Here is a 22,263-nt window from a genome sequence, read left to right as displayed (position 1 = left end):
TTTTTATAAAGTCTGGCTGAGAAATTAATTCTGGAATTAGAATCAATCTTATTAATTTGAGCTCTTAATAACATAATTTACATTATTTCACAGGTTACAAAATGCTTAACTGATGTTTCCTTATTTAATTCTTAAAACAGCTAAGTAGGAGTTATTAACCTCTTTTTATAAGGGAATTAAGGTTCAACTAGGGGTGGCAGAGCTGAGACTCAAACTCTAGTCTTCCAATTCCAATCCAATGTCTTCTCTACCACACTGAAGTTGCTGCCAAAACATTCATATAATCCTGTTTGCCCTATCCTAAAGATATTAATTTAGGTGGTTTTATATTGCTAATAGCAAAATATATATAATATGTGAAGGATGAAAAGTAACATCTCTTTACTTTCTCAAGTGGTTGCTATGTTTATAACATTTATTTTTTTTGTATAAAGACAATTTTGATAGACATTAGGTAAATGAATTTTTCTTAAACTGAAGACAAAGCAAACAAATTTGCTGTCATAATAGAGAAGGATACACCCACTCCAGTTTCAGTTTCTCAGGAGGCAGTTCTGTTCTGATGTCATCATAGTTTTCAACATCAGAAGGAATGAACATCGTAATTGGCCGACCTCGCATAAACATTTTAACATATTCTCCTTCTGTTGAAACACAAGACAAAAATTAAGTCAATTTTCTGAATAATCATAGAGAAGTGGATTAAGGTGATATAGTAAGAACAAAACAAAAAATAGCTGTTCAGAGTTATATTCTTATTATACATAATTATTTTTATATAAAGACCTTGTCTAAAACATTGTAGGAAAAAGCTGTTGGTCATTTCCTTAACTGATAATAACTATGTTCATAATTAAACTAAACTAGACAAGAAAGCCAGGAGAGCTGAGGTAGAAAAATGAAAAAAAAAAAAAATTATGATGAAAGTTTTTCTGACAGTTGAAAATAAGAGATTATCAGGACAGAAAATAACCATGTCCACCATAGTACTTGATCAACCTACTGATGTTTAATGATATACAAAAAACCTGACCTGAGAATATCTCATGAGGAGAAGAGTCAAGATGCGAATAGAGAACAAGAGCTCTGTCACACACAGCGAGTACAGCTGGAAGGGAAAGAAGACCAACTTCCCTCACTTCACAACTGTGCCTACAATCAGGGTTGGGTCTAAATTTAATTCAATTACAATACACTAACATTTTGGGGTGCCTGGGTGGCTTAGTGGTTGAGCGTCTGCTATTGGCTCAGGTCATGATTCCAGGGTCCCGGGGTCAAGTCCTGCATCAAGCTCCCTGCACGGAGCCTGCTTCTCCCTCTCCTATGCCTCTATGTGTCCTATGTCTCTCTCCGTGTCTCTCATAAATACAATCTTTCAAAAGCCAAATACCAAAAAAACCCAACACATTAACAGTTTAAAGACAGTGCTAGGAAATAGTTTACTAATTAGCAGCACAGGTTGTAAGACATCTTTTATTTATACAAAGCAATGGTTGTTTATAAGATGTGCAACAATCTAAAACTAAAAATGTTAAAGTCTAGAATCAAATCATATTTATTGTGTATCTTTAATAAAAGGAAACAAAACTTCACTAAGCAGATGAGATTGTTTCTTAAAAACAAAAACCAAAAAGCAACACCCATCCTTGGCCCCAGCATCCCAATGACCTACATATAGATAAGTTTAGTAGAGGGGAATGGTGATGGTGAAATGAAAAGAAAACCTAAACAGGAAGAAGAAAAGCATGGGACTGAGTACAAAAGCACAGCATGTGTCTAGCACCTACCAACTTGTTCAGCATGATATGAAAAAACAGCATTAGAAACAGACTGGGAAAAAAAAAAAAACCACACAGACTGAAATGTGGTCATCAACCAGAGGCTGATACAACTCTAGGACCTCTAATAATAACCAAAGCTACTAAGGAGAAGAATACATAATAATTCAATAGTTTAAATAATGCAAACCATGGAAGAAGAAAGATAAATTACTTGATGAATGTCTGCAAGTATTTGCACTTGTTATGGGTGAAAAGTTCAAGTTATTTTTATTATTATTACTCACTTGTGCTTGGCTTCATGGTTTGATCTAAGAACAGGCTAAGACCTCCCACACCACAGTTTTCACACCACATGAGATAGGTCTTTATTACTTCGGAATCTAAGAGTGGGCTCTGCTTCCTGATGATTTTTAGCATTGCTGGACTCCGATGAGAACTAAATGATTATCAGCTGCAACTATTTCTCTTCTGCAATCATCTCTATCTGCATTCTCCTTGTCCTTTCTTATAGGTATCAACTTGTTATATAATTGTCCTTAAGTTTTTTTTTTTTTTTAAAAGAACATAAATTCTTGGGGTCCCTGGCTGGCTTAGTCAGTAGAGCATGCAACTTGATCTGGGGTTGTAAATCGAGCCCCACACTGGATATAGAGATTACTTAAAATCTTAAAATGTATATTTATAATAAATATAATAAATCATAAAATATAAACATATTTATTTTAAATATATATTATTTCCCCCCTTAGAGATAGATATTCTGTCCTTTGGAATTTCCCCAGGATCTTCATCAAAAATGCTTTCTGGATGGAAAAAAATAATTAGAAGATGATCCTGCCACTAAAAAGAAATTAGATGTCCAAAGGAAGGGATTTAGAAATGGTATCAAAGAAAACAAAAGCTCTCCTTTGCTAATAGAGACAGCTCAGGATACCTTATTAATGTCTCTGCCAGTTATCCTTTATCAATTATTCCTTTATCCTTAACAGCACAAGAAACTAAGTAAAAGCAAAGAAATTATCTAGTAATTGTCAACTTTTCTAATATAAAAATGGCTATGCATGTCAGGGTAAGAATATTTTCTCTGCCTAGAAACTGGCAGTATATATGTTGAGGGCCTAAGATGTAATCTAGAAACCATGAACAATTCCTGAGACTGAGGAAGGCAATATCTTACAGTGGAAAGAACATGAGCTTTGGGAAAAGACTGAGATCTGCCTTCCAGCTTTACTGCTGACTAGCTATGTGACTCTGGTCTCGTTTTCCTAGTACACAAAATGATACTATTACCACCTGTGATTATGATTCACTAAATAAGACAACACACTGTAAAGGATAATATGAGATCCTCAACAAATATTGATTCCCTTACCTTTGAGAAGGAATTGTGACCATTCTGAACACTGTCTAGGAACTGCTTATAATATGTGATTTAACACACTGTAGTTATCCTCTTCATAAGCTTTAAATGGTCCACAGAACAGTATATATAGGTAAATAAGCTAGAATTCTATCATGTACACTTTTAAGATTTTATTTATGTGTGAGAGAGAGAACATGAGTGAAGGGCGGGGCAGAGGGTAAGGGAGAAGCAGGGCTCTCTGTGAGCAGGGGGCCCAACTCTGGGCTCAATCCCAGGACCCCAGGGGTCAGGACCTGAGCCGAAAGCAGATGCTACACACCTTTGGCCTGCATATAGCACACAGGTCACTAGTCTGCGATCTCTCCTCTCTCTCTCTCTTTTTTGTTTTTTTAAAAGAACATCATCTTTACCTTGGGAATCAGATAAGATATAGTGTCAAAGAAGAATCTCTTCTCAACCATTGTTGAGTACAGATTTTCACCACAAACTTTTTCTTGAGACTGTCAGACTTTCTGATTTTATAGTCAAAGGACTTAACAGTCAATTTGCTTTATCCCAACGCTACTTTCTGGCTGTTCTCACTATAAAACTACAGTACCATGAAAGTCAAGAGCCATGGGACCAAAGAAGATTTTGAGATCAGTTACATTTTCTGGCGGTCCAGAAAAATAATTTGAGGAAAAAAATGACTCAGCTATTTCATGATAATTAGTAAACACAGTATAGGGCTTTTCAAATTCAATAAGGAAGCTGCTTTTTACTGAAATATAATTAATCTCAACATTTTATCTCTTACTTGGCACTTTGAAAATTCCTTGGACTGAGTGGGAGGCTATACAGTATAGTGGAGAGAATACAAGATTTGTGATCCAGGGATCCCTGGGTGGCGCAGCGGTTTGGCGCCTGCCTTTGGCCCAGGGCGCGATCCTGGAGACCCGGGATCGAATCCCACATCGGGCTCCCGGTGCTTGGAGCCTGCTTCTCCCTCTGCCTGTGTCTCTGCCTCTCTCTCTCTCTCTCTCTGTGTGACTATCATGAATAAATAAATTTAAAAAGAAAAAAAATTAAAAAAAAAAAAAAAGATTTGTGATCCAGACAGCCTTGGTTTGAATTCCAGCTTTAATGACTTACAAGTTTATGTCAAATAAAAAAAACAAAAAAAAGAATTTTAAAAGAGGTAGGAGGGAGGAACAGAGAGAGAGGGAGAATCTCAAGCAGGTTCTACACCCATTATGGTAAAAACCCTGAGATCATGATCACCCTGAGCCAAAATCAAGAGTCGGACACTTAACCAACTGAGCTACCCAGGTGCCCCTAAATATTCTTAATTGAACCTGACCAATGATAGCTTAATTATAAAATAAGAAGTTCTGTGGATACTATTGATAAAAATACTATAATCAATACCAAAATACCATTGGTTTGTTTCTCTAGACACATATTATGTTGGAACTTGTAGAAATTTAAGAGTTCGCCTAGTGCAACCCCCTACTTTTAGAGAAGGGGAAACCAAGGCTCAGAGAGGTCAAGTAAGTTTTTAGACTGTGTTCCAAAATTTTATTATTTAGAACTTGTGAAGGATTTTCATTCTAAAACTATGTTCTAGGGATCCCTGGGTGGCGCAGCAGTTTGGCGCCTGCCTTTGGCCCAGGGCGCGATCCTGGAGACCCGGAATCGAATCCCACGTCGGGCTCCTGGTGCATGGAGCCTGCTTCTCCCTCTGCCTGTGTCTCTGCCTCTCTCTCTCTCTCTCTCTGTGACTATCATAAATAAATAAAAATAAAAAAAAATAAAAATAAAAAAAAATAAAACTATGTTCTAGACCTGCAGCATCCAAAACAATAGCCACTGGTTACCAAATACTTAGAATGTAGCTAGTCTGAATTGACAGCTCTAAGTGTACAATACAGACAATACAGATTTTTAAGTCTTAGTATGAAAAAAAGAGTAAAATATGTCAATGACTTTTTTGTACTGGATATACTGGGTTTTATTTATTTATTTATTTATTTGTTTATTTATTTATTTATTTTAGAGAGAGAGGCAGAGACACAGGCAGAGGGAGAAGCAGGCTCCATGCACCGGGAGCCCAACGTGGGATTCGATCCCGGGTCTCCAGGATTGCACCCTGTGCCAAAGGCAGGCGCTAAACCGCTGCGCCACCCATGGATCCCCTGGGCTAAATATTTTTAAACTTACTTGTATCTTTTTACTTTTTAAAATGTGGCTATTAGAACATTTTAATTAATGTATGTGTTATACATTCTATTTCTATTAGACAGTACTATTCAGACATTAGTAAGGTCCTCAGAAGTCCAATTACCTCATAATAAGCTTACTTGTAATCCAAATAGAAACTGGAGCTTTGGGCCCCAATAGTAGGAAATCAGAGAGTACAAAAGAAGGTGTTTCTGTTCTATTATCTGTGGGAAGAGTAAACGCTAGACAGAATTTTTTTTTTTTTAATTTGACTGTGACAACAGAGAGTGTGCAACCCAGTGTGCAAGCAGGAAGGGAGGGATAGGGAGAAAGAATCTCAAGCCGACTCCATGCTAAGCATGGAGCCTGAGGCAGGGCTTGATTCCACAATCCCAGAGATCATGACCTGAGCGGCAATAGTCCATGCTTAATAGGCTGAGCCACCCAGGCACCCCTAGGCAGAAATTTAAAACACTTGATGTTAACACAGGTTGAGCCACCCAGGCACCTCTAGGCAGAAATCTGAAACACTTGATGTTAACACTTTCCTTCCTTTGTCCTTCCCATTGCTAGCACTTCCCCTTTGGTCTACTTTTGTTAATTCAATCTTCTACTTTAGCATCTCCCCTAGACTGTCCTATGCTGTGAAGTGCTCCAAACTGCAAAACGATCTTCATATTCACCGAACTTTTTAGGATAGTTATCTAAGGTGTTTTGAGAAAAACAGTATTGCTGAAATGATTCAGACAGATATAAATAACTAATTACTAAAGTTACTTATGTGTTTAAATAGACGCTACCCCCAACATGGAGCCCAAACTCAGGACCCTATAATCAAGAGATGCATGCTCTACTGACTGAGATAGCCAAGTGTCCCATACTTTCTTATATATTTAAAACATACTTATCAAAATTCATTAATAGTGAACTAACAGCAAGGGCAGCCCAGGTGGCTCAGTGGTTTAGCGCTGCCTTCAGCTCAGGGCGTGATCCTGGAGTCCTGGGATCGAGTCCCACGTCAGGCTCCCTGCATGGAGTCTGCTTCTCCCTCTGCCTGTGTCTGCCAATCTCTATCTGTGTTTCTCATGAATAAATAAATGAAAATCTTTTTTTAAAAAAATAGTGAACAGTGAAAGGTAAAGTAGAGAGAGAAGTTAGTACTGGGCATACTCTGCTCCAAGATCAGTTCCTCCAGTGCTTTTTTTCCCCATTGCTTGCTCCCTTTTTAGACTCAGAAATTAAACAAACAACAACAAAAAAGGCTTTCAAAGGTAACAGCAGAGATTCAGGGTTTTGGACTATGATTATACTAATTTTTGTAATGAGTACTGCCTATAGAAAATCTTCTGAGCTTCTAGAGTGCTTACAGTTTAACATATCTTCCCCGCCCCCAAAGTTTCCACTTTAGTAACCCAATTTTATTTGTATTTTACAATCTTCAGAACTAAAGAGCCCCCCACTTGCTGAAAATTGAAATGAAAATTTTATATTTAACTATAATGTAGCAGAGTGTGATGCTATCCAATTCCAGCACACAGATAATTGGAGAATCTTAATTTAGTTTAGCTTTTACCAGTTCTATTCCCCCAAAATCATAAGGCTCAAGAACAGATGGGTAAACAAGAGGCTAGAAATACTGATTACAATTTTATAGCAGAAAGTGATGAAGAACATTCCAGGTAGGCTAAAGTCTTTTTTCTTTCTTTATTTTTTTAAAGATTTTTATATTTTACTTATTTATTCATGAGACACACAGAGAGAGAGCAGAAACATAGGCAGAGGCAGGCTCTCTGCAGGGATTCTGATGCGGGACTGGATCCCAGGACCACAACCTGAGCCAAAGGCACTCGCTTAACTGCTGAGCCACCCAGGCATCCCATCTTAAAAACAATAAATTCTCAAAATATTTCAAGTCCTAGTTAATGATCCAGTTATATTGTAATAATTTGATATTTTAAAATTCCAGTGAAACAATGTAATCTGTAAAAATCTTTGGACTTTGAAGAAGGAACTTGATTTGTACAACAGAGTCTAAATTTCACCCCTTTTCAAAGGTCTAGCTATAAAAATAAAATGTAGAACCCTAAATTTTAAAAAAAGGAGGTGTAACCCTATTTTGCAGATTTAAAAAACTGTTAGTTGGGGGTGCTTGCCAAATATTACATAGTTTTACTTGCTAGGACAAGAACCCAGGTCTGAAAAATATGACTGAGTAGTAAAATGTTATCTTAATTTTCTTTGTTCCATAGGCAGACTTCTACTGGCTGGTAAATTTTACTGAATTCTTAAATTACACAGGGGCAGGGGGCAGGGTGGGGATACAGAATGAAGATATAAAAGAAGTGAAGCTAGCCCCTTAGGAGCTTACAGAGACATTACCAAGTCTTATGTAACTGCTAATCAACTGTTATATGTCATAATGACAGTTTCAAGCCCACTATTCAAGAAAGTAATTACTTTCTTGAATCTAAACCCCCTTTAAAAAGATTTCTCTTTGCTATTTTGTTTGTAACTGATTGTCATAAAAATAACTTTAAGTGTTTGCTTAAGTATTCTGGATTATTTTTACTACCTAAAAAAGACTTTCTTTGGGAAAAGATGGGAAGGAGGTCTCGCCCAACAATACAAGACACATAAAAACTTCCAAAAGACTTGTTGCTATATTGCTGAAAACTTTTCTGAGCTAAGCAAAATATGGTCATATTTAAAAAACTCCCTCAAATCACTCATTTATATCCCCAGGAAAGTTATTTTAAGCACTAAATTTTTTTCATTTTATCTGAATATACCAAGTTGGATTTAATTTTTTAAAAATAAATTCAAAAGATAAACACCGGTATCAAAATACTCATCTCTCTAGATCTTTTTAAAAAAGGATTTCAGAGAGAAAGACCGTACGTGAGCATGAGTGAGGGGGAGGGGAAGAGGGAGAGACTCTTCAAGCCAACTACCCACTGATATGGAGCCCACGATGGGAGCTAGACCTCATGACCCATGCCATCATGACCTGAGCCAAAACCAAGAGTCTGATGCTCAACCAACCTGAACCACCAAGGTGCCCTGCCTCTACCTTTTTTTCTTTTATTTTTAAAATGATTTTATTTAATTTGGGGGGTGAGGGAGAGGAGCAGAGGGAGAAGGACAAGCAGACTCTATGCTGAGCAAAGAACCAGTCAGGGCTTGATCTCATGACCCCAAGATCACCACGTGAGCTGAAATGAAGATGGATGCTTAACTGACTGAGCCAACAGAGGCGCCCCTCTTTTTCAATTAACTATAACAGTAAGAGAACCAGGAGGTCCCAAGGGAGCAATAAAAACCTGTATGTGAAATTCTAATTAAACAGAATTAAAGATGCTTCTACTTTACCTTTAAAATGTTTTATTTATTATTTTTAAAAGATTTTATTTCTCTGACAGAGAAGAGACGAGACGAGACGAGAGAGAACATGCAGAGGAACAGGGAGAAGCAGGCTCCCTGCTGAGCAGGGCGCCCGATGCAGGGCTCGATCCCAGGACCCTGGGATCATGACCTGAGTTGAAGGCAGACACCGAGCTACCCATGTGCCCCGATTTATTTATATTTTTTAAAGACTTTTTGGGAGAGTGAGTGAGAAAACAAGCATAAACAGGAGAGGCAGAGGAAGAAGGAGAGACAATCCCAAGCAGACTCTGCCTGTGAGGAGCGTGGAGCCTGATGCAGGGCTCAATCTCATGACCCTAAGAATAGGACCTGAGTCAAGACTAAAAGTCAGATGCTTTACAGACTGCACCATTCTGGTGCCCCTATGTTTCATTTTTAAAAAAAACAACCTGAGTCAAAACAAAATTTAAAGATTTAATAAATATGGATCCTCAGTACATAGGTGCTTACTATATTACTTGTATATGTTCCTAGAAAGATTAAAATCTTTCACAATCTTCAAACAGTTTAAAAAGCTTTATTAAAGGCAATAGTCAATAACATTTTTGGTAAAACTGTTCCTTGGAGAACCAATTGCACAGTTCAGGAATGTGGCATGTGATGTGCTATGGTTCTTTCTGCAATTTGGTATGTATCACTGAATAACTGTACTTCTTTTCTGCTAAGCCTGATCACAAGTTTCAGAATTCAAAGTGCTACAGTACTTTGAATAAACAGTAATAAGCGATAGAGTAAGAAACACACATGCAGGCTAACTGCCGTTTCTGGACAGTGGATTTTGAACTATGCTATCTGTTTATGGATGTGCTTGAGGAATGGAGATTTTTTCTGTTTAACTGCATTTTCTGGTTTAGATTTTTTAAAAAAGCTTATGCCTATGGGTTCTGAAAATACAGTACAGATGATGTCTTTAACCAAAACAAAATAAATCTGCACAAGACTAGGATGTTCTGTTACGAAAAGTCATATTCTCCATGTCCAAAAGGGACAGGCTGGGATGTTTCTTTCAGCTGAAGATAAGGAAAAGGGGATGTCAAGAACACATACTCTTAAAAGTTGGGATTGTTTATATTTAAAAAAATAACTGGACAGCCTTTAAATATATTTTAATCTAGAAGACTGCTAACAACATCAAGAAATAAGAATCACTGCTTCATAGGACTTAAAAAAACCAAACCAAAGAATCTCTAACAGAGAAAAGGTTCCCCTGTCTGGTTTCCTTTTAAAATACAGGGAATAGGGCAGCCCTGGCGGTGCAGCGGTTTAGTGCCGCCTGCAGCCCAGGGCATGATTCTGGAGACCCGGGATCGAGTCCCACGTCAGGGTCCCTGCATGGAGCCTGCTTCTCCCTCTGCCTGTGTCTCTGCCTCTCTCTCTCTCTCTCTGTGTGTGTCTCTCATGAATAAATAAATAAAATCTTTAAAAAAAAAAAAAAAAAAAAAATAAATAAATAAATAAATAAATAAATAAATAAATAAATAAATAAATAAATAAAAAATACAGGGAATACATGGACAAAGCCCAGACCTAAGGACCCAAGTAATGTTTATGTTGCCTATTTAAAATGATCCAATATCTACATTTCAGAAGTGAGTATATTTTTTGGAAGTGCAGTACTTGGTTTCCTGCCCTTTCTGTATGTTGTTCACACTAGAAGAGACTTAAAGCTAGCACTTTTCTTCCTAAATTCTGGAATTGCAAGGTTTTGTATACTACCTTAGTAATAAGGATAAATTCTACCTGTGGCTCAATTAAGGGCTTTTGACTTTTTTGGTTTGTTTCAAACTGCACACCCTCTCAGAAGGTATATACTCCCTCTCAGTAGGTAACACAATTTACAGACAGCAGTGTCAGTAGAACACTGCTATCCTTTATATTCTTGTAGATAAATTTTAGCTATTCTTTCAGATACAATGCTCAGTTTACAGAGGCGTGATCAGGTTTTAGGACAAAACATGCCTGGAGTCAGAAAGTCTGAAAACAACACATGGCATGAATAAAAAGCACCTACATTCAAATTCTTTAAAAGATAAATTAAAAGCAAGTTAGCTAAGGTATGAGGGGCTGTCCTACATTTTCTATTTACTGCAAGAAAGAGCTTTTAAAAAGTTATTAAAAGAGACTCTTCACGACATCTTAGTCTTAGCCTTACTCTAAGTGAAGAAACTGAGGTCCAAGGTCTCTTTTAGCCTTACTCTAAGTGAAGAAACTGAGGTCCAAGGTCTCAGAGTCATAGGGAAATCTTTATTACCGAATGAATAATGTTTCATTTTTTTTTCATGATTTCTTTTGGAAAATTCCTAACTCCCATTCATAAATTTCAACTATTTAGGATTCTGATTCTTTAAACTTCCTATGGTACAGGTCATTTCATCTCTAACTAGGTCTCATGCTTACTATTCTTGTACTTCCTGTTATAACACTTTACTTCCCTTTCCTGAGTGTGTAATGAATCTTCTGTTACTTAGAATGAATCTACATTTAATAAATGTAATGATTAACAAATACAGAAATGTATGTACACTATAATCAATGACTTCCTTGCTGTCTCTTAACATAGCAAGAAAGCAGCTCTTGCTCTTGCTTCAGGCCTTGTGTATTTTCTTTTCTCTGCTCCTGAAATTCTTTTCTCCAGATAACCATATACTTCACTCACTTCATATGGTTTAATGTCACTTTATAAGAAACATCTTCCCTAACCACTCTATGTAAAATAGCAATTCTCTCCTCTCCTCATTCTTTCCTTTCTCCTGACACATTTTTTTTCTTATTATGTAGAATATAAGTTCCACCGGGTGGGGGGGGGGGAAAAAGTTCCACCGAGTGCAGAGACTGTAACTGCTGTATCCCCAAGTGCCTAAGGGCAGGGCCTGACAAAACAAGCACTCAATAAATATTTGTTAAAAGTGGGACGCCTGGGTGGCTCAATTTGAGCCCCTGCCTTCAGCCCAGGGCGTGATCCTGGAGTGCTGATATCGAGTCCCAGTCCAACATCGGGCTCCCTGCAAGGAGCCTGCTTCTCTCTCTGCCTATGTCTCTGCCTCTCTATGTCTCTCATGAATAAATAAATAAAATATTAAAAAAAACAAATAATAAATATTTGTTAAAAGAATGAATGTTTAAAATGTATATCTGATAAAGAATAATAAAGAAACATACCAGAACTACAATGGCTGTTAAAATTACAACATTACTCAGGTTTTTTTCCCCTTTCTCCAATTTTGTAAAGGAATTTGGTATTTTCAGATTATCTAAACAACTGTTTTGGCTACACCAAATTACTGAAGGGTTTTAGGTAGTATATATTTCAAAATGACTTTTAAAGTATTTTTTATCTGCAGTCATTTTTAGACAGCTAGTATGAGATAAATAGTTCTCAATTCTCTAAGATATTATAATAATTGCTCTCTCATCTGAACACACCTACAGTTCCTGCATTGATTTGGTAGCACAAATGCATCTAAGCTTAGATCACTGAAGCAGCACTATGAAAGGAACTAAGAGAACTAACAGTGTGATCTGATTTAAGAAGATTTTAGAGTCATTCAGGTTCTCAACATGACCAGACAATTAACTATGTACTAATTCTAAACAGCACAAGTTTAAGATGCTACAAGAGAAAAATGATTTAAGATTATTTAATCTTGAAAAAAAGCCATAATTTGAAGACATTCAGGTTCTCCTCTAGAAAGGAGGACATAGGACACTTTTAACATATTTTAAAAATGTAATATACTTGATAACTATAAGAATGAGTTTAAAGGTTATACTAATTTTATTAGAGAATTTGTCAGATTGTTACCTATTTTCCTCAATAGATAATTTTATAAAAGGCATTTACAGTACCCTATGTTAGCTCAAAAAACTTTATAAATAACTTATAATTATCAAATGTATAGTATGGTATTAGAACCTAACCTACATCTAACAATGAAAAACTCTATAGGAAAATTTCACAATTTAACCTGAAGTGCTAAGTCTTTATTTCTCTTGCAGTGGGAGCAGAATCCAACAGAACAGGAGAAAAGTGATGAAGAGAGATTCATGTTTCAGGGATTTGAGTGTAGATAAAGACTGAACTTGGCAAGAATCTTTTTGGTGATATAACCTTTCTTCCCACACCTAACTCAGAGTGTCCTGTGTACATCCCATTCCACTCCACTTCCTACTGCTTTCAACTACATATAGTTCTCTTTCTTCTGCCAGAGTACTGATCAGACATGCAGTTTTATGGCTCTTCTTGTACTCTACTGTGGCTGAAGGATACAGGACCTTCAGGTCAAGCTTCTTCTGCTACCACTCACCTAAATGACCAAATGTAAATAGTCTTCTTCCCAAATCAAAGCAGATGACTTAGAGCAAGTCATATTTGTCATTGTCAAAAAAGAGCTAAAGAAATTAATAAATATTTTTAAAAGGTTGTCCAAAAATGATAGATATTTTGGATATTTAATACCTAAAGTATAAGAAAATGTGTTGTAAAATATGCCATGCAAAATGAATACAAATTTAAAAAACATATCTACTTCTATAAAATGAAGATAGTCTATTTATCTTTTCATTTTACTCCACACATTTGAGTACAAGATTTTACTGTCAGATTTACATATATTAGTAACTAAAATTTACTTGGTACTTTGTGTCAGGTATTACATTTTATTATCTTTAATTTTTATATTAACTCTTTGAGGGCTTATGATTGTCTCAATAATGAGAAAACAAAGACTAAAGGTGAAATAATCTCCTCAGGGACACACAGCTAAGTAAATGGTGAAATTGGTCTTTGGACTCCAAAATACATGTTTAAACACTGATACTATGCTGTTTGCTACACATCTCTACAAGTAGATTAACTCTTACTGAAACTGAAAACCACGACTTTTCTTCTTTTCCACACATCTCCACCTCAAATGTTCCCTCATTTTACCTAGTTGCTCAAGCTAGCCTTCACAGATTAGATTCCTGCTGTTCCTTTTCTCCTATATCCTTACCTATCTTACCTCTTAAACCATTTAGAATCCATCTACTTTCTATAGGCTCTGTTTCAATTATGGTTAGGCTTCAACTACCTCACAAGCGGAAGCCCAAGAGTTCTCTATGAAGGTACCTTCTAATGACGGAGTCTGTATCCAAGCAGAATATAGCAGATTAAAATGGAAAAATAATAGACTCAAATTCCAAAAGTAAGGCTTAATGCAAGCAACACTTAACATTATTAAATTCCAACACCTGCGACAATCTAATTAAAATTCTTGTAACTGAATTTTTCTACATCCTTTTCTACCTTTTTTTCCCCTACCTTTCCATTTTATCCTTCTTCCTAGACACTAGCTAACACCCTGCTTAGTGGTGCTTCTGTAGCAAAATCCTTCACTCTTTTTTTTTTTTTAATCCTTCACTCTTAAATACGTTTATTTGCCTGCTTACCTGAATGACTTTGAAAACTGTTACCAATATAAACCACTCACTTACTGTATACTAATCTTATGTTCCTTTTACCTTCCAAAGAACATACAACATGAGAAAGTGGCAGGCAGCTCTACAAGGATTTTATAATATTTGAGCTCATTAGCAAACTATACAATAATAATAGCACTGTTTTATAGTTTTACAATTTTTTCTATTTTTAAAATGCTTTCTTTTTTGAAGATTTTATTTATTGGGGTGCCTGGATGGCTCAGGTGGTTAAGAATCTGCCTTTGGCTAGAGTCAGGATCCACCCACCACCACCACCCCCGTCCTTGGATGGAGCTCTGAGTTAGGTTCCTTGCTCAGCAGGGAGTCTGCTTCTCCCTCTGACACTCCTTCCACTTGTGCTCTCTCACTCTTTCTCAAATAAATAAATAAAATCTTTAAAAATTTTTGAGAAAGAACAAGCACGAGTGAGGTGGGGAGGGGCAAAGGGAGAGGGGAGAAGCAGACTCCCCACTGAGCAGGGAGCCTGATCTGGACTCAATCCCAGGACCCAGGGATCACGACCTGAGCCAAAGGCAGACACTTAACTGACTGAGCCACCCAGGCGCCCAAAAGTGCTTCCATATACATTACTTCATTCTGCAGTCATGAGGTAAGCTTTATAGGTACTATTCTCAGATTAGAAAACTAACTCAGAGACATTGTCATTTTGCCTAGGTCACAAGGCTATTATGCAAAAGAGCCAGGACCAAATTCTAGACAGAGACTCTGCATTCATAGTTCTTTCCACTATTTATCACTACCTGTATTTTTAAAAAATGTTCTGATATATAATAAGAATTATCTTTATAAATAACATTTCACTTTTTCCTTTCAACCATTACTTTAGCTATATACTTAATTATAAAGGAAGGAGAAAGTAGGACCTAACTATATTAAAATGACAGCAAAATTCAACTTCATTCAGAATTTCTACATAAAAACCAATGATCCAAAGAAGATTACAAATAAATATTTTTCTTACTAAATCAAAAATGGCAAAAATCCATAGCAATTAAGTTATTCATCTTTAACAAAAATTTTAATCACATTGTATCTGGTTAATAGCCCAGAAAACAAAGATAACACACAGAAATAAGCTGTAAAAAGCATTCACGGAAAGGACATGCTTTCATTTAGAACAGCATGCTTCAATTAAATTTGCAGGCAATCTAAGGAGAATATAAAACTGATGTAACAGAACTTACCTACTTTGCAATTAAATTAAATACACATTTATAGACAGTCTACTCTCCTTTTTTGGTCAGAACAAGCCAACAACAGCAAGTAGCCAGAAATTACAATTAATATAAAAGAACAATTCAAGAGGAAATGGATTTGCTAGACTCATTATGTACTCAGTCTTAGCTTTGAGAAATGAGTGATTATTTGCAATGAGGTCGGCAAGACAGGAAATTGAGTTAAAATTTATCAATCTTTTAAATGGCTTTTCTAGGTACTTTTTTTTTTTTAAAGGGGGAAATTCTCTCTAGTATTTTATACCTCTTTATAATGACATTTATTTCTATTGTTGACCATGAATCTTCAGAGCTCACAGAAATAAAATGAATTTTCAGAATAGCTGGATTCACTAGTCCAAATTATCCTATTTCTCATATTAAGAGGAAAGTCAGAGAGTATAAATAATGAAAAGCCAAATAAGAGATCCAAGAAGAAATTAACTTAGAAGGCGACCAACTGTGTAGCTTATTCTTACCTTGGTTGTTTTTTTCACGGGTTGACATTTTTGCTGGTTGAGACAAAAATGACATATCTTACAATAAAAACTGAGCATTTTCTTAAATGACTATAATAAATGCACTTCTCTTTGATTATTATGAATAAAGTACACTGTACGGAAATAAGCCAATATTCTTAACAATTAGCAAAAATTAAACTGATGTAGAAAAAGAAGATAAATATTTTTTCAAAAGAATTTTTAACTTACCTTGGTTGATGATGACATCTTTATGCCTACAAAAAAATTTCAAAGACATTTATAATTTTACTTGGCTTATCATAAGAATCACCTAATCATTTCTTTAGGCTTATCTAAAGAAATTATAAAAGCTTCAGTGTCTAAGCCATACCCAAGATAAATCTTTAGAAGTGAAATTCAGACATTAGTATTTTTAAAAGTTTGTCACTGGTCTCAACTATTAATATATACTGTTTAATAAAACAGTAATTATTCCATAAGACTGTCTAAGCAGTGAAAGTATAGAAAGAACCTACAAAAAAAAATAATCAAAACTTATGATTAGCATAATTTATTTTTTGAGTGGAGAATATTATCACAGGAGGATAGCTTTCTTTCTTTTTTGAACACTTAAATACACTTAGAAGAAAAAAATTATAACAGATTTTTAAAAATGATTTGAAATAGGTACATAATTGTACATGCAAGCATTAGAGTCACAGAATTACTAATTTTCAGATATAACTGAGAAAGTGTAGTACTTACTTGTCTGCATTTTTTATAACTTTTGATATTAATTTTGATGTTGAAACCGCTCTCAATAATTTATTACGACTCTCATCTGAATTTTCCCATGAATTATGTGATTTTTCAGCTGTTGGTGTTCGTTTTATGCTGAAAGAAACATATTAATTTCTTAGAGAAAAATTCTATGAGTAGCAAGGACATGTAATTGACAGCTTAAATAGAACATAAAAGCAGCAATTAACATTTCCTTTAAGCTAATCCAGAAAAGAGAAGGAAGGATTAGTTGAAAGGTTCCACCTGGATGAGTGAAGGAGTTAAACAAGGCAATGACCAAGTCTGTTTATAATTTTCACTATTAGAAGATTCACTAGAACAAATATTACTTGATTAAAAAGTAAATCTGTACTTTTTGTTAAGAGAAAATTCATGCTTAAATTTCTGAGTAAAATATTTCACATAATTTGTGAAACTACATGAGTCTGTGGGAAAAAAACGTATTTTTTCATAGTCATTACAAAGCTGTTTTCATCTTTTATATTCCTGTGTAATCAAATGACACTTTCTAAGTAAAACATAGGATTAAAGGTAAAACTCCTATGACATTCTTTAAAGACAATTTTTACCCAGGATCAGAAATAAACATGACTTACTTAACATAAGAATGTTATATTATATCAACACTTATTCCATATATTTATGAATGAAATTATTTAGAAATGATTTTTAGGCTGCGTTGCTAACTATCCTACCACTCATCCAGTCTCCAATACTTCTTGCAACAGTATATCCAAAGAGCAATTTAGAATGGCAAAGCACATTTCCAGGAGACCTTTAAGAAGCTGAAAAAAAGATCTGGGACAAGGATACCAAGTCAAATCAGAACCTTAAAGAGACTGATTATAAAAAAAGCCACCTTTAACCACACACAACCCAAAGTTATATAACATTAATAAAATATATCCAAGAAAAACTCCACATGAGGCCAGACAAAAAAATTACAAACCATTTAGATAGCATAAGAATCTGCATGAGACACAGGCGAAGCATTTTTTAAAAGTTAAAACATGCATCAATCAAATGAAAAGTGTTCTGTTTTCCCAAATTTCTATTCAGGATTTGAGGCAGAATATTAAATTGATCAAATAAAAATATATTATAAGTCTTTGAGGAATGGTTATCATTTATTTTACTAAATCCTAGCTAGTTCTGGGAATGGTTTAATATATTCCTAAGATTTCCAAGCGGAAGTATGATGAGTAAGAGTTATCTATACCTAATCATAAAGATTGAATTCCCATTTTTAAAGTAGGCAAATTTCCTTAAGTTGGTCTAAAAATTTGATTACAAGGCAGGTAATAGCACTGAACTCCCAGCATGCAGGTTTAGATTCCCAATTTAGGTTCACACACATTGTTAGAATGTTTCTCCCTTCTCCCCCTCTCATAACTTTAAAATATTAATTATTACAGACACAGAGAGAAGCCCTCAAGCAAGCCTTTAGCATAGAAAAGACCAGGTGAAATGGATTTCTCTACTCAAGCAAGAACTTATCCTCCCAAAACCCAAAACTGAAACTGAGATGCAGTCACAATGAAGAGCCATTTGCGGAGAAGGGCCCTTGCAAGTTTAAGGTTGTAATGATGCCAAAATATGAGGATAATTACATATGGTACTTTTCTGTGCATGTTATAAATTTATGCACAGTTTATATAGATTTTTGTAATTGTACTATAAAAATATTGTTTGGTTATTAAGGCCTTCCTTTTATCAAATTGTTTGTAACTTAGGTTTTCTCTTTTCCAGTTTCAACTGAGAAATTTTGACCTTAAATCTTCTTTCTCCAAAGTGCTAAAATAAAGATTTTACAACAAAGAAGATTGGGGGTGAGGGGCCACAGGCTTTTCTCTTGGAATCCATGGATAGCTAACTTTTCTCAAGTTGCAGAATTTTAGGTATCATTACAACCATTCCCTAGCTCTGTACTCAGGGACAGTTAAAACCTTTTGGTGGGAGTAGAATTCTTGCTTTCTTGAGTTTGTCTGTGTATTTGGAGAGGCTGTGAAGAGGGCTGGGGAGAAGGTGATGCTCGAATTTGTGGACTTTGATCATTAGAATGAGATTCCTCTTTTTTTTCCCTCTGTCCTTGTGGTTTTTCTTTCTTTTTTTCTGTACCACTGTAAAATAAAGTATAACATGGAACAACACATATTTTAACAAACAAAAGATATTTCAAACGATGGAAAAAGTGATTACTATAGATTTCAAAATCCTAAATCATATAGCTAATACAATTTACACTGCTTTCAATTAATGATAATATTTCTTTGAAAATTCTGGAAGCTATTAAAATCTTCAGGGAAGAATTTGTATGAATTCTAAGGCAATATATCACCTATGAAGATTGCCCTTTGGGACCAAAATAGCCCAATGCATTTTGCCATCTTGGCAGATTTGGGGGAACAATGGCATCTCTCTTAACTGACCTCAACTTACCCAAATCAGAGCATCAGCAACACTTCCCTTTACACATAAAACTCAAGTAGATTATCCTGATTCCCATTTCTTCTATGTTTTTCTCCTCTTGCTGGTTGAGTTTTAAATCTATCAGGAATTATAGGTATCCCCCCACTGATACAGAACCTGCTTATGCCACTTGTATTATTTTAATTACATAAATTAAATACAAAGAAAACAGACAAAATATACATAGAAAAGAAAAACTAATTTCCATGAAAACTAAGTTGAGTGCTCTGGAAAGACCCCTAAAATAAAGTTACTTAAAAAAAAAAAATTAAAAAAATTGCCATTAAATTTTATATAGGTGAGACAGTTATAAAAAGTTGAGGAAAATAATCATAAAAGATGGTTTTTTTTGCAAAGCGAGAGTTTTACATTTCTTACTGTCTTAAAATTGAAACTAACAATTACAAAAAATAACATGGGTATATTTTATGCAAGAAAGTCAAAAAATCTAATCAACACACACAATTAAACAGAGAGTGAGAAGCTTGGCCTTTCATAAAAATAATAAAAACAAAACAAAACAAAAAAACCTGATAAATCTATGTGAATATATTTAGAGTTAAACTAAGATATTTATATATAAATTCTTAGGATTCTGCACTTTTGATTCTTAATTAATGAAGCCCTTGCATTCTTAATCATTGGATAAAAGTCCTTTTATGGCACATTTTGGGCAATATTACAAACCAGGTAGAACCAAAATCTGAATTCCATGGTTGAAAAGGCAGAAAACCATGAACTGTCTTCAATTCTTAAAGTTACAATTTGACTATGAGATGCATGATCTACAAGGAAGTGTGTTCAAGAACATTTTAAACAAATATACATAGTAAATACAATTTATTACAGAGTAATAGTTAAAATAAAAATTTTTAATCAATTTAAGAGGGACACCTGGGTGGCTCAGTGGTTGAGTGTCTGCCTTCAACTCAGAGCATGATCCTAGGATTCAGGATCAAGTCCCACATCAGGCTCCTTGTAAGGGAGTCTGCTTCTCCCTCTGCCTATGTCTCTGCCTCTCTCTCTGTGTTTCTCATAAATAAATAAATAAAATCTTAAAAAAAAAAACAATTAATTTAAGAGTGCATGCATGTGGGGGGGAGGGGGCAGAGGGAAAGAATTTCAAGCACACTCCCTGCTGAGCTGGAGCCCCACAAGAGGCTCAATCCAACATCCCATGAGATCATGACCTGAGTTGAAACCAAGAGTCAAGTGCTTAATCCACTGAGCCACCCAAGTGGCCCTAAAATATAATCTTTAAAATGACATTTAATCTGATTCAGTTCTGATACTTTGGACTTCAGAGTAGCCCCCACTTTTCTATTTATTGTTCAGTTCTTTAAAATATGTGCTGAGAAATACAGTTCTACCTCAGAAATATCAGGCTAACTTTGAAATTCAAAACTGAGTTAGAAAAAAAAAAAAAAAACTGAGTTAGAAATTCTTTCTTGTTGGTCCTTGTATGATCCTGAATGTACAGACCACCAATCTTGGGGGGTGGGGGGAGGGGGGCCAGTAAAACCTAAAAGAGAATTTCCTCCTGGGTATTTAAAAGCAAAATACAGGGATGTCTGGGTGGCTCAGCAGTTGAGTGTGTGCTTTTGGCTCAAGGAATGATCCCAAGGTACAGGGATAGAGTCCCACATCGGGCTCCCTACAGGGAGCCTGCTTCTCTGTCTCTCTGTGTATGTCTCTCATGAGTAAATAAACAAAATCTTAAAAAAAAAAAAAAAAAAAAGCAAAATATAGAGCCTCTGTATCATGAAGTAACAAAGTCAGCTGGTATTTTTTTTTTTTTTTTTTAAGACTTTATTTAGGGATCCCTGGGTGGCGCAGTGGTTTAGCGCCTGCCTTTGGCCCAGGGCGTGATCCTGGAGACCCGGGATCGAATCCCACGTCGGGCTCCCGGTGCATGGAGCCTGCTTCTCCCTCTGCCTATGTCTCTGCCTCTCTCTCTCTCTCTCTCTCTCTGTGACTATCATAAATAAATAAAAAACTTAAAAAAAAAAAATTAAAAAAATTAAAAAAAAAAAAGATTTTATTTATTTATTCATGAGAGACAGAGAGAGAGAGAGAGAGAGGCAGAGACACAGACAGAGGAGAAGCAGGCTCCATGCAGGGAGCCTGATGTGGGACTCAATCCCGGGTCTCCAGGATCACGCTCTGGGCCGAAGACAGGTGCCAAACCACTGAGCCACCCAGGGATCCCCAAGTCAGCTGGTCTTAAGATTACTTACTATTGTGCACAATACTGATCACTGTACAGGACTATAGTTACATAAGAAAATGGGCTGAATCCAAACTATTACTAAATACAAGGAAGTTTATTAAAAACGTTAAAAAAATATTCCACAATGCATTTGTTTTCTTATAATTTGTCCTTTTCTCCTAACGTGAAGCATAGGCAATACATTTTGGCATGTTCTGGAGAACAAAGTCTGAATTCTACCTATAATGGCAAAGCCTTCAAAGACTGAATTCTAGGAGGAGATTTTATTTTTATTTTTTTTAGTTTTTATTTATTTATTTTTTTAAGGAGGAGATTTTAAAAGGTCTAATGATCAAGACACCTGGCCGTTCAGTCAGTGTAGATACAACTCTGGACGTCAGAGTTGTTAAGTTCAAGGCCCATGTTGGGTGTAGAGATAACTTGGAAAAAAAAAAAAAAAAAAAAAAAAAAAAAAAAAAAAAAAAGGCCTAAAGATGTTGTCATTTCTTCACTATTCCTGTAGCCAAATGTCTGGTTAACATTTATAAATCCAGGGGATCCCTGGGTGGCTCAGCGGTTTAGCACCTGCCTTTGGTCCAGGGCATGATCCTAGAGTCCCGGGATCGAGTCCCGCATCAGGCTCCTGCATGGAGCCTGCTTCTCTCTCTGCCTCTCTCTGTGTCTCTCATGAATAAATAAATAAAATCTTTTAAAAAAATTTATAAATCCACACTAATGAATAATTCAGTCACTGGCATTAGTTTATTAAGGCAACCATTTTCTATCAGTACATTTTAAATACTTTTCCATTACACTAGATTTTTCCTCAGTTATTCTTTGAAGAAAACAGTTGTAAGATTATGTA

At 35.5% G+C, this 22,263-nt stretch overlaps 1 protein-coding gene across 4 annotated transcripts in view; it reads right to left on the bottom strand.

The window, feature by feature from the left end:
• Positions 1-22,263, bottom strand: part of EML4 (EMAP like 4) — a 160,885-nt gene that overhangs the window by 56,504 nt on the left and 82,118 nt on the right. The window contains exons 4-8 of one of the 4 annotated variants that reach the window (XM_038561347.1): positions 18,667-18,840; positions 16,685-16,813; positions 16,169-16,194; positions 15,938-15,970; positions 521-644 (exon numbers count right to left, since the gene is read on the bottom strand). In XM_038561347.1, coding sequence (XP_038417275.1) covers positions 521-644; positions 15,938-15,970; positions 16,169-16,194; positions 16,685-16,813; positions 18,667-18,840 — 486 coding nt within the window. The remainder of the gene's footprint in view (positions 1-520; positions 645-15,937; positions 15,971-16,168; positions 16,195-16,684; positions 16,814-18,666; positions 18,841-22,263) is intronic. The other 3 variants (XM_038561348.1, XM_038561349.1, XM_038561350.1) reach the window with 3 other exon arrangements.

Source organism: Canis lupus, chromosome 17, assembly GCF_011100685.1.
Source record: "Canis lupus familiaris isolate Mischka breed German Shepherd chromosome 17, alternate assembly UU_Cfam_GSD_1.0, whole genome shotgun sequence".
Classification (NCBI taxonomy): Eukaryota; Metazoa; Chordata; class Mammalia; order Carnivora; family Canidae; genus Canis; species Canis lupus.
This window is presented reverse-complemented; position numbering and strand designations above follow the sequence as displayed.